The following is an 18,208-nucleotide window of genomic DNA, read 5'->3' as shown; positions in this document are numbered from 1 at the left end:
AACTATACCCAAAGGGTGCTAAAAGACTGCCTGCCCTTTGATCCAGTCATAGCACTGATGGATTTGTAACCCAAAGAGATAATAAGGAAAAAGACTTATACAAGAATATTCATAGCTGCGCTCTTTGTGGTGGCAAAAAGATTGGAAAATGAGAGGATGCCCTTCAATTGTAGAATAGCTGAACAAATTGTGGTATATGTTGGTGATGGAATACTATTGTGCTCAAAGGAATAATAAACTGGAGGATTTTCATGTGAACTGGAATGACCTCCAGGAATTGATGCAGAGTGAAAGGAGCAGAACCATGAGAACATTGTACACAGAGACTGATACACTGTGGTACAATCAAATTTAATGAACTTCTCCATTAGTGGCAATGCAGTGATCCTGAGCAACTCAGAGGAATCTATGAGAAAGAACACTATCCACATCCAGAGGAAAAACTGTGGGGAACAGAAACACAGAAGAAAAACAACTGATTGATTGCATGGGTCAAGGGGATATGGTTGGGGATGTAGACTATAAATGAAAGTCCTAATGCAAACACCAACAACTTGGAAATACGTTTTGATCAAGGACACGTGTAATACCCAGCAATTGTGTGTCAGCTACGGGAAGGGAGGGAAAGAATTTGATTCTTGCAACCAAGGAATAATGTTCTAAACTGACTAAACAAAATTAAAGGAAAAAAAAGAAAAGTAATCTAGTTTGGAGGCCAGTTTTTCCCATTTCAGATAGCACTTGCTGTCAGGAGGAAGCTTCTAATAACGTTTGCATTGTTCCAATGGGAGTATAAGACTTTTTGTTGTTCAATGTCTGGGGCACTCTGTGTCAGCATGTACAGTGAAGTCTCCAGAGAAGCTGTGGTCTTTGAAATGTAAAATGGAACCTAGAACTGAGTTCTTGAAAGTGAAATAAAGCATTTGACAACATTATACTCATCTTGTAGTCTTTTCTGTCTCACTGTCAGTAAGATAGTTGTAAAGTTCAGCAAAAGACCTGGAACATACTAGGCTCTTTCTAAATAAATGTTCATTCTCTAACCCCTTCCTCCCCAGCTCAAGCCTAGAATGGAGCAGGGGTGTCAGACTTAATTAGAAAGGTTCCAGAAAGGCCACTACTATCTTAGAAAACCACTCATTAACATTATGTAGGCTATATTGTATTTTTATTTATTTTGTTAAACATTTCCCAATTATATCCTACAGGTAAATTTGACACTTCTGAGCTAAGGTGTGACCTTCACTGAATTGCACCAACACACATACATGGTTTTAAACTTCCAAGTTAATAGTAATAATAAGTAATAGTAACCTTATTTGCAAAGAACTTTCCTTGTATTCTCTCTTTGACCTTACAGTCTTTAAGGTCAGTGCTTTCAGGATCATCTTCATTTTACTAATGGGGAAACTCAGAATTGTTAGCCTACCTGCTCAGAATTCCACAATTTTAGAAGAAGGATACAAACCCATATTTCTCTTGAGTCTACATTCTGCTCTCTTAACACAATATTCAACACCACTGAGTCCCAATGCAACCCACTGCATTCTTCTCTAATTGAATGCTCATAACACAGGACATGGAGAAGCTTTTTGTAGCCTGAAATGTTTAAATGCTCAGCTCCCCTTTCACTCCACTATCTCTCCATTTATCACCTCCCACCCCCACCTCCTCAGGTCTCCCATTGGCCTGTCCTCTCCAGTCTGAACTAAGACTTCTGATCCAAATTTTGCAGCTGAAAGAATTAAATGAACCTATACCGAGTAGGAAGCCCTGTCCAGATGTCATCATCAGAAAAGAGCAATACTATGTGTAGAGAGGTAATCGTCTTATGGGGCAGGTTATAGATAAGAGGCATCCTAAATGAGTGCATGAATGAATGAATGAATGAATGAATGAATGAATGAATGAAGCATATATTAGACATCTACTCTGTGCCAGGCATTGGAGATACAAATACAAAAGTGATATAGTCCTTCCTTTTTAGGAGCTAACATTTTAACATTAGTAAACCATATATGTAGAAGTGGCCAAGGAAGAATATTTTGATCTAGAAAATCATAGGAAGAGTGATGCAGGTTGATATAATCTTAACAGAAGCTGCAGTAGCATTGATTTGATTGTCATTCCAGAGCAAGAAAGAGAAAGGGAAAGGGCATACATGTTGAGGCAAGGCAGATGGTAAGAACAGATGATGTGATCTGAGGCAACTTAGTGTAATGGGCTATTTACCAATCAGGACAACATGACCCAGACCTGGAGTGCCACAGCTGAGTGGCTCAGCCCCTCCAGGCCATGGTCTCTTGAGGCCTGATTTAGAAGATACAAGAGCAGTAGGACCAAAGGCAAGATGACCAGGGTGAATCCTAGAGCAGTTATAACCATGTTCTAGGTGGACCTTCACCAAGTGATCTTGCCCTCTGCATATTTCTCAGAGTATCATATTTGGATTTCTTTGACATTCTACATTCTACCTTCTATTTGCACACCTATTGTAGCCTTCCTATTATATTATAAATTTCTAAGAGGCAAAGACTGTGTCTTATTTCATTACTGTATATTTGAGCATCTTATGTTGCACATAGCAAACACCAATAAATAAATGCATATTATTTTATATTTGAGTTCCAAGGATGAAATAAAGAGGAAGAAATAAGGTTGCCTTATATTCACAGTTCACAGTTGGTTCCTATTTGTTATATTTGTATAAGAGGAAACACTAGGGCTGCAGAGGTGGGACAATTACTGATTGTTGTGAATGTTAAGTGAAGCTATGGATCAGTCACTTACCAGTCTGCCTGTTCATTTATTCTAGCAGTTATTAATTCTTGTTTCTCTTTCTCTTACCTAGGACGTCATCCTTGCGCTGGAATACAGGGACCAAAGAACGAATGCTCATCAAGGTAACAGATAGGGAGCCAAGCTTCCTTATGCACCAGGGGAATGACTATCCCACCGACAACCAGCCAGGGCCTCGCTCTCGGAGACCTTCAGGTGGTCAACAGTCCCCTAACCTACAAACCTTTGCACCAGATCCTGACAACTCAGTCTTCTTCCCTGAGAGGAAGCCTTCACCTTTCTTGAAAAGGGCTGAACATGTTGGTAGTTGCTCCCCTCTACTTGGCCGTGGGGACCGTGACTCATTTTGCTCCCCTCTTCAATCCCAACATCGAAAGCACTCAAGTGAATCACAGCCATCCTCACCCCGCTATGCCTATGAGCCACCCCTCTATGAGGAACCCCCCATGGAATACCAAGCCCCCATCTACGATGAGCCCCCCATTGACATGCAGTATGATGCAAGTGGCAGCTACAAGGCAGGTTCTCCACAGAAATCACCCATCCGTAAGCCCCACTCCTTTCTGCAGTCACCCAAGCAGACCTCCAACTCCCCCTACCAACAACTGGTGCTCACCAAACAGAAATGTACTGACCGTTTCATGAGCCTGGAGTATAGCCCTGCAGGAAAAGAGTATGTACGGCAGCTGGTCTACGTGGAACAGTCTGGCTCCAGCCCCAAGCTCAAAACAGGCTTGCGCCACAAGTACTCCCCCAACCCCATTGGGGGCTCCTATTCCCTACAGCATAGCCCCTGCCTCGTAAGGGATCAGCGCCTAGAGATTAAGTCAGGAGACTACAGCAGCATGGAGGGGTCTGACTTCAGACATGGACAACCCATTTCCCAGCTTCCTCATGGGGAGGACTCCATGTCTTGGTCCAGCCAACAGGACACTATGTCTTCAACAGGCTACTCCCCTGGCACTAGAAAGAGAAAAAGTAGGAAGCCTTCTCTGTCACAAGACCCAAATACTTCTTCAACTGATGGCTCAGGAGATCGGGACCTCCTAAGTGAGCAACTCGGAAGTGAAGACCGACCTTTGTCTGGCCCTAGCCGCCCCCAGATGAGCCGCACGGAGAGCAAGTCAGTGGAAGCAGACATGGTACGAGGCTTTCCTGAGCCCTTCCTGGCCCAGGCCCGGCTTGCCTGGGAGGCCCAGCAAGCTCACTACCATATGAAGCAGCGTAGTAGCTGGGATTCCCAGAAAGATGGTTCTGGCTATGAGAGCGATGGAGCCCTGCCTCTGCCCATGCCTGGGCCTGTTGTGCGTGCATTCAGTGAGGATGAGGCTTTGGCACAGCAGGAAAACAAGCACTGGAAGAGAAACACTTTTGAAAAACTGGGGTTCCCACAGATTCTACTAGAGAAGAGTGTCTCTGTTCAGACCAACCTGGCCTCTCCAGAGCCATACTTACATCCATCTCAGGTAATTCTCCAGAGGAGAACAAGACAGGGGAAGGAGGAGAGTAGGTCCCATAGGGGCCATGCCACCCTGAGTGAGCAAGCTGCTGTCCCTTCCACATCTGTGCTTAAACTACTGGGAAGGAGCTCCCATGAGTGATGATTTGCTTTCAGAGTATCCTGGGTATTTTCTGTTCATTGTTGTGTTCTCATTGTTTAGATGCATAATCACTTTCTGAATGTTGCCTTGCACTTTCCAAAACTGCCAAAGGAGGGTAAGTTCTGTTAGGTGCTACCAAATTAGAAAATCTTCGTAGTATAGCCATAGCAATAGACTGTCTGTTGTCTGAAGACCAGCCTAAAGTTAGAGAGATTTGTCACCGGGAGGAAGAGAGGGAGCGAGTTTTGTTTTGTTTTGTTTTTTTAGGCAACAGCAATTCACAATAACCATCTCCTAGGACAAAGAGACACTGGAATCTGTGTTGACAGGTAGAATATCCACACCTATTACCACAAGATCTTGTAGTCATACACTAAGTTCTTTTGTCTGTTAACTTCCCTAGGTGCCAGGAAAGAGCAGCAAGAATCCAGACCCCAGTCTGACAAAATGTTTTGGTATCTACTAATCATTTGTGTTGCGAGGACCACCTCCTGCAGGGAGGTGACCCTCACAAACATTCATCTGCTCCTTTAACCATAACATTGGCCCTTGGGGCCACTCATGGGCCCTTTTTTCAATGTGGTGGAATAGAAAGAATACTGTATTTGATGTCAAAGCACTTCAGTTTGAATATTGACTTTGACTCTGCTATTAAAAAATTTGTGTCCTTGGCCAAGTCACTTGACCTCAGCTTCTTCATCCCTAAGGTCCCTTTGAGCTTAAATCTATGATCCGTACATCCTTGGTCCATCCTTACATTCCAAATAAGAGTGACAGTGCTGAAAGTAATGTGATAGCCCTTGATTTATGAAAAGTCGTGGGGTTTTAGAAATGGTAACTAAATTCTAGAGCTTATTTTCTTTTCTGTAAGTTGTCATAAGGAAGATTATTCTTCAGATATGGCTAGGTTAGGCTAGATAACCCCTGAGACTCCATGAGTCTGTGATTCAGATATTTCTCATTATTGTAGTTAGGGATATATAATCTGTTAGGGATCTGTTAAGTTTCACCAAAGGTGGAGATGGCAGATTTCTTCCTCCAATTCCCTAACCAAGTTGACTTTTCTCTTACTCAAAAAATGAATAATGCAGGTGATGATGCCAAAGCGTTCTCAGCAAAGATCCCATGGGGCTCCCAGAGGCTGAAATGCAAATGCAGCCATCAGAGAGAGCTCTGCTAGCTTCAGCATTCCTTCCATCTGTTTCCTTACCCCCACTTCTTTGCCAATATGTACAAAAGATCCATTTTGCCATTAAACAACAATCTCATGTGCAAGATACATCTGTAAGGTTTCCTAGTCTCCTAGATTCCCTGCCAGACAGAGCTCTATGGAAACTAGTGACGCCAAGTCTCTAACTAGGAATCTAAGTTCCAAGGCTACCTAACCACCAGCCTTAGAGAGTTTGATACTTAGAAGAGCAGCAAAGATCCTTACCCTTATGTCTGGACTTGTGCTAATTTTTACCTTTTATTAGAGAGGTGTTAAACTATTGACTTAAGTGGTGCATTTGGATTCTGGTTCTGGCAGCCTATGGTGATCCAAAGAGTGAGGGAAGAGTTAAGATCATCCTTAGATTAAAAAATAAAAATAGCTAACATTTACATAGCAGTTCAGATTGCAAAATACTATACATACATTATTCCATTTTATCCTCACAACAACCCTGGGAGATAGTTGCTATTATTATCTCCATTTTACAAATAAGGAAACTGAAGCTCTGGTTAAGTGACTTGCCCAAGGTTACACAACTCATAAGTACCCAAGTAAGGATTTAAACTCAGGTCTTCCCGATTGCAAGACTAGTACTTCATTTATGCTGCCAGTTAGCTGCCTGTTTTTCTGCAAGGTAATTGGCATTCACTTTACAAAACAAAAATGAAATGGCCCCTGCCCTCAAAGGGAAAATAGCATTATATAGATTAGTAGAGTCTAGCTATGAAGCTAGAAACCACAAAGCATGACAGGAAAAGAAGCAGGATAGTACAGTACCTAGTACATAGTAGGTCTCAATAAATTCTTACCAATTGATTATTGATTGAAAATTTGACTTTAGTGCCATCTCTTGTAAGTTCCCCATACCAAATCAAATCACTTACTTTTTGCCTTTCTGTAAATCTAGAACCCTAAAGGCCACAATTTTTAGTATTTATTAAATGAATGAATAAACAACTGTTGAATTTAATTATTGAAACAAAGGAGAAGGGAAAGAAGAAGCATGAGGGTGAAGTATTCATGCACCCCCCCCCCCAAAAAAAAACAACCCAAGGGAGTGATGCTCCAAAGCAGCTGCAGATGGAGAAGAAGGGAAAGCCACAGTAAGGGGAATCAATTTGTCCACAGATACTGGGAGATACAGCCCTGGAGTGGGAACCAGACAGGCAGAATCTGGAGAACTTTTTTATATTCCTGAGAGGGGAGGTGTTGAGCCAGAACCTAGGATACAGAATGATGCAGTGAAAAGAGCACTCAGTTCGGTATCAGAGGACCATGCTTCAAATCCTGGTTCTTTCTACTTAAGTGACCATGGGCAAATCTCAAATCGCTGAAACAATCTAGGCCCTCAGAAATCCCTTCCATCCTAATGGCCCTAAATTAAATTAGCAGTCACGTGATTAGTTTAAAAGGAGATGAGAAGTCAGAGAATGGAAAGCAAGTGGAGATGGTGGCATGTAGGAGGTACTAGCACCAGGAAGACGTTGAGCACTGAGACAATCTCTGCCTCTGACAATATTCTCACAGTCTGTCACTGCTATAACAGGATACAATGTGTGGTGCAGCTCTTAGTCATAACAAACATTAAACTAAAGGTAGAGGGCATCCCAGAGACTAGAGTGGGGACAAGTGAGAGAAGAAAAGGCCAGACCTGGAGTCAAGAGGTCCTAGGTTCAAATATGGTTTCAGACACTTCCTAACTGGATGACTCTGAGTAAGTCACTTGACCCTATTTGACTACCCCTTGCTCCTCTATCTTAATGTTACTACTAGAACCGAATGGGGCGGGGGGGGGGGGGGGGAGAGGGGAGATGAAAGTGTAAATAAACTCATCTGGTTTAAGAAGTTTGGAGCCTGAGCTCAGGGCAAACCCTTAGTCTTTTACCTATTAAACTGAGCTTCTAAGAAATGTAGCTGTGGAATACTATCTGATTCAGTATACCCCACGGTTGCAGCTGAAGCCTTGGTAGGCCACAGAGATACCCTTTAAATTTTACCTTTTCCCCCAAGTTTCCCACAATCCATAGATTTTTCTAAATTAATCAGCTTGGAAATCCTAGAAAGAGGAATCTCATGGTTTAAAAAAAAAAAAAAGCCTTTGAACCTGAGTTTCTGGCTACATGAGGCCTCCTTTTTCACATTGTCATAACCAGGCACACAGCCAAGGGATGCTTCTTTCTCATGATTTTTATGAACCCCCTTAGTAACCCTGCCCTAAGGGCCAGAGGTGGAGGGTAGGGGGGTAGGAGTGTCCCACAGGGAAATATTACCCTCAGAACAGAGGGAGAAAAGACATAATTGAACTGAATAGTTCTGGTTATCAAATACCTTCATCTGTGACCCTAAATGACAATCCTGAAATACATCATAGCATTTTAGATAAACTTGGGTGCAAAATTTAGTGGCTTGGTGAAGAGAAAACAGTTGGAGCATTTGAGGCAGAAAACTATCCCCAACACTTCCAAAGCATGTGACTCTAATCAAGTTACAGAACTTCCCAATTACAAGCAAAAAAAATTTTAATAGTCATTATTTTAAACTTTTGAGTTCTATATTCTCTCTCCCTTCCTCCTACCCACTTGCCCCCCACCTTGAGAAGGCAAGCATTTTGATTTCAGTTATGCCTGTGAAGTCATGAAAAACATTTCCATGTTAGCTGTGTTGCAAAAGAAAACACAGTAATATAATAATTTTTTGAAAAATATGTTTCAGTCTGCACTTAGTTTATCAGTTCTCTCTGAAGATAGATAACGTTTTTCATCCTGGATCCTATGAATTGCCTTGGATCATTGTCTTGATTGAGATAGCTAACTTTCACAGTTGATCATCTCTACAATATTGGAGAGCACTTTAAATACTTGGAAATGGTTGGCATGCCCTCCTCAACCTTAATTTCTCCTCCAAACTAGCCCCACTTCCTTATACCAGCTTTCAAATGTCTTGAACTCCACTTTCCTCACTATTTGTCATCCTCTTATAGAATCTTTCCACCTTTTCAATCTCTTTTTAAAAATATAGCACCTAGAACTGAACTCAGTATCCTAAATGTGGTTTTTCTGGATTAAATTACAACTGTGTAAACTTTAAAGCACTATAGAAATGTTAGTTATCATTATTACTTCTTCTGTTCAGGTAGAAAGAATACTTTTTCTTCATTGTCAGCATAACCAGCAGCCTCTCCATTCCTCTGTATTCTATTAGTCTGTTACCTTTATTATGTCTACACTTTACTTCCCTGCCAATATAGACCCCATAATAATAAACCAGTTCAACTCTATACTCTCCATTTTCAGCTGACTGAAAATGGAAGAAGTCATGAAACTATGCTAACAAAGTCAGCTTTAAATTTATGTTATGTAATCTCACCGAGGCCTTCGCTACAACAAAACAATCATTTTACCCCCTGTAATTGATTCTGTCCCACTCTAAGTCTCTCATACATAGCTCACTCTTGCCTCTCCATCAGCTAAGGTCCTTACCTCATGCTTTACCAAGGAAAAATCAAGGCCATTTGATAAGAACTCCGCTCATATCCCTTAATAACATCCCCTAGCATTTCTGCCTTTACTCCAATCTTTGATGAAGGCCAACTACTTTGGGTACCCAAAATCCCCTCCCCTTACAGCTCCATCAAATTAGGATTAAAATAAATGAGGGATTCAAAATTGGGAAATGGAGGAGAATGCCAGCACAGAGTAGTGAATAAGTACAGGGAACAGCAAGTTGTCAGGGATGGTTGGAGGATAGAGTACCTGAAAGAGGAATAGAATGAGATTAACACTAAAAATTAAAGGTGGTACCAGATTTTGGATGCTGGGTAAGGATTTCTGGATCTTATTCAATAGACTATAAGGATCTGTGGAAGGTTCTGAGCAGGGGACTAATGCCGTCATTCAAAGTGATTCATGATAAAGATGACTATTGCCTGAGGAGCAGGCCAGACCTAGCATCAGAGTGAAAGAGCCTCAAAGAATAGCCTCAGACTTGAGCTCACTTGAAGGTTTTCTCCCCTGCTCCCCATGGGCCATTTGGGGTTAGGCAGCCTGCTTTAGTAGGAAAAATGCAGGACTTGGAGTCAGGAGACTTGTGTTTGAGTCCTAGCTGTAGCATTAGCTGTGTTACTATGGACAGTTCGTGTCATCTTGGTGTTCTAAAAGGAGCTGTTACTTATATATATGTAAAATGAGGGTATTAGACAAGTCAGCTTCTAAGGTCCCTTTCAGATCTAAATCTATGATTATAGAATCTCCTTGAACCTCAATTACCTCAGTTCTAATATATATATATATATATATAATATATATTATGATATAATACTTATATCACCTTTATAGATTTGTTAGGAGGAAATTGTTTGTAACCTTATAGGACTATGGTGTTTGTTGTCATTATGTTCTTCAGGGCCCTGGTATAGACCTTAAACTTGGGGTCCCAGTGAGCTTCTCTCACATCATAACATTTCTCCTATATATTCCCTTCTTTCCACTGAAACCACAGCCACCCTATAGTAAAGAGTCTCATCACAAATCTCCTGGACTAAGGATAGATACACAACAGTTGGCAGCGAAATCTAGCTTCCACCGGCTTTTCTAAGATTCAGTAAGCTAAGAATAATTTTTACATTTTTAAACTTTCATCATATTTGTTTTAAATTATATAATTTAGTTCTCTGTTACATGTTAAAAATTAATCATATGTATATTTTAAAATGTTAAAAACATTCTTAGCTTGTTGAACCTTACACAAGCAGAACCATACCTCTCAGAACCCCTCAGAACCATATTTGCTGACCCCTAACCTAGACTATTATGGTCATTTATTTGGTTCCCTTGCCTAAACCTCCCCTCTTCATTTCTATTCTCCACTCAGCAGCCATATTAATTTTTCTAAAGTACAGGTGTGACCCTATCACTTCCCTACTCAGGAAACTTCTCTGTGTCCCTAATACCTCTAGGTCAAATAGAAAACCATTTGCTTGGTATTTAGAATCAAGTCCAGTGGATAAGCACTTATTTAAGTGCCTACTGACTAAACAACAACAACAAAACCCGAAAGTGCTAAGAGGTGTGCAAAGTGCTAGAGACAGAAAGAATGAACCCCCAAAAATGAGTTTCTGCTCTCAAGAAGCTCAGAATAATTTGGAAGTGACCTCAAAGAGAAGGCACTATCATTAATGGGGATCAGGAAAGACTTCTTGTGGAAGGTGAGATTTTAGAAAGTTATGAAAAGGAGATAAAAGCAAGGGAGACAGCCAAGGACAACACCCAGTCAGGAGATAGAGTATCTATGTGAGGAGCAGCAAAGATCAGTGTCAGTGGATGGCTGAGTATACAGAGGAGAGAAAAATGTAAAAAGACTGGGAAGAGAGACAGCTAGTTGGCTCAGTGGATAGAGAGCCAGGCCTAGAGAAAGGAGATACAGGATTAAAATCTGATCTCAGAGACTTCCTAGCTGTGTGACCCTGGACAAGCCACTTATCCCCAGTCACCAAGTCCTTGCAGCTCCCCTGCCTCCAAATCAATATTTAGTATTGAGCCTAAGACAGAAGGTAAGGATTCTTTTTAAAAAAAATAAATAAAGGGAGGAAGAAAAGTGTTCCGAGAAGGTAAGAGAGGGCCAGGTTATAAAGGGCTTTAAAAGCCAAATAGATGATTTTGTATTAGATCCTGGAGGAGACAGGGAACCACTGGAATTTATTGCATAGTAGAGGAGGGTGACCTCAGACCTCACTTTAGGAAGAACAGTGAGTAGTGATTCTATTCACTGTAAAGAGACTTAAGGGAGATCAGCCATCAGTAGTCCACATTTAAGGTGATGAGGGCCTACATAATCATAATGGTAACAATTTCAGAGGAGAGAAGATATACATATGGGAAGAGGAATAGTTATGAAGGTAGAAGCCAGAGGACTTGATAATTGATTGGCTATGGAAGGGTGGGAAAGAGTGAGGAATCCAGCCATGTTACCCTTCATAATCTGACCTCTTATGATTTTTCCAGTCTTGTTGCTGTCTTCTTTACTCTTCTCTCATCTTCTACAATCAAGCTTCACTGGCCTATTTGACACTCCATCCCCAATTCTCTGCCTTTTCACTCCTATGTATATGGATTGCTCTCCTTTCTTCATGTTTTCCCTTCCCTTCATCCACTCTGTTTACATTTCTTGTGTATTTGCTTATTTATACTTTGTGTTCTTTATTAGAATGTAAGCTCCTTGAGGGCTTTGCATTGTTTTTCTTTGAATCTTGAACTCAGCACAATTGTTGGCTGACTTCCTAACCAAATAGCCATAGCTTAGCTAAAGCTGTGTTACAAAGTGCATCTGGTTTATTTGAAGGACAGTAAAAGCACCATTAGGGCAGGGACTATATCTTTCAAAGTTGATTATCTTTCAATATTGTTGTGTTACTGTGTACAATGTTCTCCTGGTTCTGCTCACTTCACTTCTCACCAGTTCATCATTTCACTTCTCATCAGTCCTGAAAGGTCCTCCCTTTCAGAAGATCATCTTTCATCATTTTTTTAAACCTTTACCTTCTGTCTTAGAATTGGTGCTGGGTATCAGTTCCAAAGCAGAAGAATAGTAAGGACTAGGCAGTTGGGGTTAAGTGACTTGCCCAGTTTCATACAGTTAGGAGGTATCTGAGGCCTGATTTAAACCAAGAACCTTCTGCCTCTAGGCTTGGCTCTCTATTCACTTAACCACCTAAGTTGCCCTGTAATGTTGAATGTTTTTGGTAGTGACCTCAGTGAAAGCATAAAATGAATGATTCCTTGCCAGATTTGTAAATGACACAAAACTTCTACATATAACCAACACATTGAATCATATGTCAGAATTGAAAGGGATCTTAGCAGACTAGAATTCTTGGGCCAAATTTAGAAAGTTGATTTTAATCAACAAAGACTGGTGGCAGTGGTAATGAGATTTCTTTGGTACCTGGATTCTTAGTTAGAGAGTTGGCCCCACTAGTTCCTGTAGAGCTCTGTCTGGCAGGGAAATCTAAAACAAACATGTAAATTATTTTATATTGTAAGAAAGCATAGTTAAACAAGACATAAAAAATGTTCACCCTGTGTCTCCTGCTACCATCCAAAGTTCCGGCTTTGGATTTACTTTTTAAATATAGTCATATTGAATGTTTGTGCTTTTTCTATTCTCCTGATCTTACTTTGCACCTTTCTTAACTATTGCATCTCTCTTTACCCACCAAATCTAATCAGTTGTGAAGTCCTATCATTTCTACATCAAAAACCTCTCTTGCTTCCTTCTCTTTACCTTCATTCATATAGCCACTACCTTAGTTCAAGGTCTCATCCCTTCTTTCCCAGAATATTGTAATATTTTTATTGGTCTCCCTACATCTGGTCTTTTCTCTCTCTGATCTTTCTTCCACACAACTAACAAAATCTTAATCTTCCCTGAGTATGGTTCTGTGTTACTCCTTTACTCAAAAACTTTTTGTGACTGCATCTTACCTTTACTCAGCTTTAGATTAGACATTAGACAAAGTATTTATTAAACCCCTACTTTTATGTTCCAGGCACTGTGTAAGTGCTGAGGTTACAAATAGAAAAAAGAAGAAAAATCTCTTCCCTCAAGAACCTTATATTCTAACACTTTTAACTCCTAAAAGGGGGCTGAAAAGGAGGAAGTGGGAAGGACACTAACGTGAAATAGTGATGTGGGGAATCTGAAGCTGAGCTGGTTTGGAAGTGAGCAAAGCTAACCTAGAGACTTTGTCAAGCTAAGGTCCCAAAGAATAATCGATAATCATCAAAGGAAGAGGCCTCAAAAGACTTCTGGAGGAGGAAGAGTAGAAAATAGTCTGGGGAGTCAGGAGCTAAGTAAGGTGAGAGCTTTACTTTACCCAACCTCTGACTTCCTCAGTTTTCTCAGCTGTAAATTGGGGATAATGATAGCACCAATCTTTCCTGATTTTTGTGCAAGTCAAATGAAAGATATATAAAGTACTTAGCATAGTACCTGGTACATAGTAGGAGCTTAATAAATGCTTGATTCCTTCCTAAGATTCTCGGGGGAGGGGAGAATAAACGTTCTTCACAAGAGAACAGAAAGCTATTTTTTTTAACATGAAGAGTCTGAATGCCTGTTTCTCACAGAGAGACCAGTTTGTTTTTCAGACTTAAACAGAAAAAATGAAGAAAGCTGGTTCCAGCTGCTTGTTCGGCCATAGACAAGAGCTGCCCTCTGACTTCAGTTGAGTCATTTAACCTTTTAGCACTAAATCCCTGCCCCCACAGTCTCTTCTGACCTTTTTAGCTATTGTGTTTGAACCCTTTAGATGAAAGGCAAAGCATTGTAGCAACTCTGGCCAGAAGCCATCACTGCTACCCCTCTGCCTTAGAGAATTGTGGGCCAGCCTTCTGAGAAAACAAGTCAAATCTATCAGGTTCTTCTTCTCTTGGCCCAAGCCCAGTTCAAAAGGATGAGCCTTTCTTGCATCATACCCATCTGTGTTCATTTTACCTACCACTTCCTAGCAAAAGTTGCATGGCTGCAAGTGTCCTTCCTAGAACCATAATCAGTACAAGGACAGAGATATGTTTTATCTAACTTATTTATCTTCTAGCATGAAGCACAGCCTTATCATATACAAATCCCCTTCGTTCTCTTATTCATGGGCCTAGACAGCTCTGTAATGTGCCTTGTGTTTTCCATATCAGAGCCTTTGTTCACACTGTTCCTTATGCTTATAATGTCCTTCCAAACCCTCTGCCTACTGTCCTTGAAAGATAGATTTAAATGCCCCATCTTCCAAAGTGCCTTTCTTGGTATTCTCATTTGTAACACGCTTCTTTTTCAGATTTTGCAAAGCATTGACTTCTCCCATCTGATGTAATGTCATGCATTACATTTACCTATATTCTTATCTTGTTCCCATGCCCCTTCTATTAGGGCAGGGATACAATCTTACCTAAACTTTGTGTCTTCTGTAGTATAGAGCTCAATGATATACATTCAGTAGGTGCTTAATAAGTGTTTGTTGAATGAATGTCTAGGATTTGGTCTGGCCTCTATGATATTACAGTGGAAGAGCACTGGAGTCAGAATCTAATATGATGTTTATTTGAGCAAATTACCTAACATCCCTGAGTTTCAGCATCTTCATTTATAAAATTAGGTGTTAGATGAGATAGCCTCTAAAGCCCCTTCTAGCTCTAAATCTATGATCTTTGTCCTAAAGAGGCATTTAAATTTAAATTTAGCTCTGTAGCTAAAATAGAAGCTCTAGTCATTTAGATGTGTGTCAGCCCTCCAAGCTGTGCACCTCTCTCCAAGATTGGCTAGGATCAGGAGGGCTTTTAGCTTTTTAACTTCCAACCTTTCCTGTAGGTTTTTCTTTTATCCTTAGCTAACTAGACTAATAAAGCATCAGAAAACTGACAGTGTTTGATAATGTTGCTATATTGATTGGGGAGCCAGAGCTCACTTGTACCAGAGGAGGCAGGCAGAGTCTCTGTCTAGGAAGGTAAAATAACCCATCCAGGGAGAACATTAGCCTTGGGTTTCAGAAGGCAATCAAGTTTCTCCAGAATTCAAGAGCTTTAGAGTATACAGTATCTTAAGAGAGAAACCATTTGCTTTCTAAAGCCTGCTCTGTATGGACAGACCTAGCCCTTGTTGCCAAAATAGCATCCTTGTTGCTAGAACTTCCTTCTGCCAGATGTCAGAGGGATTTGAGCAGATGAAAATATCTCCAGATTAGGTAGCTCAACCCTCATGGTTTTTGTGAACTGTGATCTGGACTCTTAGGGAAAGGGGCGGGCATAAGCAGGGAGGCTGGTAGAAGATTATTTCCACGCCCTGGGAAGCCTCCTGGAGTATGGCCCATGCTGGTAAGGACACTTTGTTCTCTAGATCTGAAAAGCACTTCCAGGAGCAAGGCCTGTACCAGTGTGAATGCCCTGCATTGTAAAGGCCTCATGGAGTGAGGCTTGTACCAGTATGAACACACTTCATTGTGTAGCCCCCAGAGTTTTCCAGCAGTTGGACCTGTGCCATTGTGAACACTCTGCAGCCTTGGGGAGCCTTCTGGGAGTGGACCCCACAAGGATGTAAGGATGTGAATGCTCTGTATTGTGTAATCCTGAAGAATCTTCTGCAACGTCAGCTAGCCCAGCCTGGGAGTAAGGTCCGTACAATATGGATACTCTGCATTTCTGCGTTCTCAGGTTCAGTCATACCTTTTTGTTCATTAGGACTTGCTGCTTCCAAGGTGAGAATTTAGTTTTGGGGGGGTCAGGGAGCAAAAGTGGGGAATCGGTTTCTTTCTATAGCCTTGAATTCTAGACCCAGGTACTGTGATGAAGTCATTATGTCTTATGACAGACATGGGATATTCCCCCTGCTCTTTGATCTGCTGCCTTGTGGAAAAGGGTGTAATGAGCTTTTTTCTGTACTGCCCAGATGGTGGTGCTAAGCACAGAATAAGCACTCAAGAATTGTGGATCTCTCTTCTTTGGGATATCCTCTTTGCCCTTCTTCAGCTTCCCTTCATTTCCCTTTTACCATTTCCCTATCACAGACTGTCCTTAACCTTTGGATAGCACAGATTACTCCCCACCCAGAACCAAGGCAGTTTCCTGATTTCATGCTTCATTAGATTTCTGTGGGTAACATGTCTAATCCTTGACACTGGCCCTTTCTGTATGAGGAGCCAGAAATTGTGCTAGTCTCCAAAGAAGTCAAGACATTCTTTCTCAACTGTACCAGCATAAAAAGAATTTCATTAAAAATTAATGCTTCACTGCCCAAAACTACAAATAAAATGAATCTAATGTTATTCTCTCCTGGGGAAAAAAAGAAGGAAAAACGAAAAGACAATTTTAAGGCATATGTGGGATCCTTGTAGCCTTCTCACCTCTCCTCACATTCAGATAAAGAAATATATAGGTCATAGTGTCATATAAAGTTTATAGTCCAAAGACCTGAGGTAAAATCTTAGTTCCATAATATACTACCTGCATGAGACTAAACAAATCACTTTCCCTCTCCAGGCTTCATGTTCCTCATCTATAAAATGAGAGAGTTGGACTGGATCAGAGCTTCTTGTTTTATGTCATGGACCCCGTTAGTGGTCTGCTGAAGCCTTTGGTCACCTTCTTGTCATGTTTTTAAATGCATGAAATAAAATACATAGAATTACAAAGGAAAATAATTATATTGAAATAACAGTTATCAAATAAGTGTATATATTTTTTTTAAAAACAAGTTCATGGACTTTCGGTTAAGAACTTGTGGACTAGATTAAAATTCCTAGGCTAGATCTAAAATCTCTTTCAGCTCTAAATCCTATGATTTGAACTGGGCTCTTACTGCTTATTTTCTATGTTATTTGAAAAGAAAATTTTCCCAGAATCCCCTGATTGCTGTCAAGAGCCATCTTGTCAAAGGTTTGTCTTCCCTGCTTCCCTTCCAGTTTAATTTTTCCCATATTAGATGGTACAGGGTATTAGGCTCATGCTTGCCTCTGTCACAAAAGAGATGCCCCACTCACTCCCTTGCCCTCAGTCTCCATGTTGAATTTCCTGGGTTGTTAATGAGACCTTTAGTCCCAGGACAGCAACTGATAACAGCAAATGTAAGTAGAATTGTCAGGTGGAAAGCAGAAAAGTCAACAGTTGGATGGCAAGAGAATCTATATAGTTTTAGCCCAATAGTTGTGGCTAGTCTTTACAGTCTTATTTGCTTCTAAAATAGTTCTTAAAACCCAAGAATTTAACTCCCTCAAAATTAGAATAGGCCAAATCAAAAGTAATGACTTTAATGAAGCACCAAGAATTTTTTTTTAATTTTTAACTGCAAAAACAAGTAATTGTAAGATATATTCTGTCAAGTAACCTAGAATTTGAACAATGATACATGTAAAACCCATGGAATTGCCTGTCGGCTCCCAGAGGGGAGGGAAAGAACATGAATCATGTAACCATGGGAAAATATTCAAAATTAATTTTAAAAATTAATTTTTAAAAAATAAAAATCTCTTTTTTGATTTAATAAAAAAAGAAATAACCTAGAAAACAAGTCAAGCAAAGATAATTTTAGAATCATCAAACTACCTAAAAATCCTGACCCTACACCACCACCACTCAAACCCTGAAGGCCGTATTTCAAGGAATCAAAACAAGAGGCACTCAACTATTAGAACCAGAGGACCAAGTGAAAATAGAAAGAATTTATTGATTATCTGCTAAAAGAAACCTCAAAATAAAAATTCCCAGGAAAATCAGAACCAAAATCCAAAGCTCCCATATCTAAGATAAAATGCTGCAAGCAGCCAGAGAGAAAGAGTTTAAGATGCAAGGAGTCACACTGAAGATCGCACAAAACTTGGCAACTTCCCCTCTACAGGACAGGAAAGCTTTGAACATAGTATTCCAAAAGATGAAGGCTTATAATAAAAAACAACCTATCCAGCAAAATTGAGCATAATCCTTTCGGGGAAGAAAGAGATCTTTTAAGAATTCATAATGAAAAGACCAGAACTGAGTAGGAACTTTGAAAATTAATTAATTAATGATGACAGGAGTCTAATTTGTTTGTGACTGGGCAGAAAGATGGGTCTTCATTC

General features: G+C 40.5%; 1 protein-coding gene across 5 annotated transcripts in view; it reads left to right on the top strand.

Annotated features, from left to right (window-relative positions):
- Nucleotides 1-18,208, top strand: part of ARHGAP39 (Rho GTPase activating protein 39) — a 426,284-nt gene that overhangs the window by 339,211 nt on the left and 68,865 nt on the right. For all 5 annotated transcript variants that reach the window (XM_056822907.1, XM_056822906.1, XM_056822904.1 and 2 more), the window contains exon 5: nucleotides 2,852-4,265. In XM_056822907.1, coding sequence (XP_056678885.1) covers nucleotides 2,852-4,265 — 1,414 coding nt within the window. The remainder of the gene's footprint in view (nucleotides 1-2,851; nucleotides 4,266-18,208) is intronic.

Source organism: Monodelphis domestica, chromosome 3 (genome assembly GCF_027887165.1).
Source record: "Monodelphis domestica isolate mMonDom1 chromosome 3, mMonDom1.pri, whole genome shotgun sequence".
Lineage (NCBI taxonomy): Eukaryota > Metazoa > Chordata > Mammalia > Didelphimorphia > Didelphidae > Monodelphis > Monodelphis domestica.
This window is presented reverse-complemented; position numbering and strand designations above follow the sequence as displayed.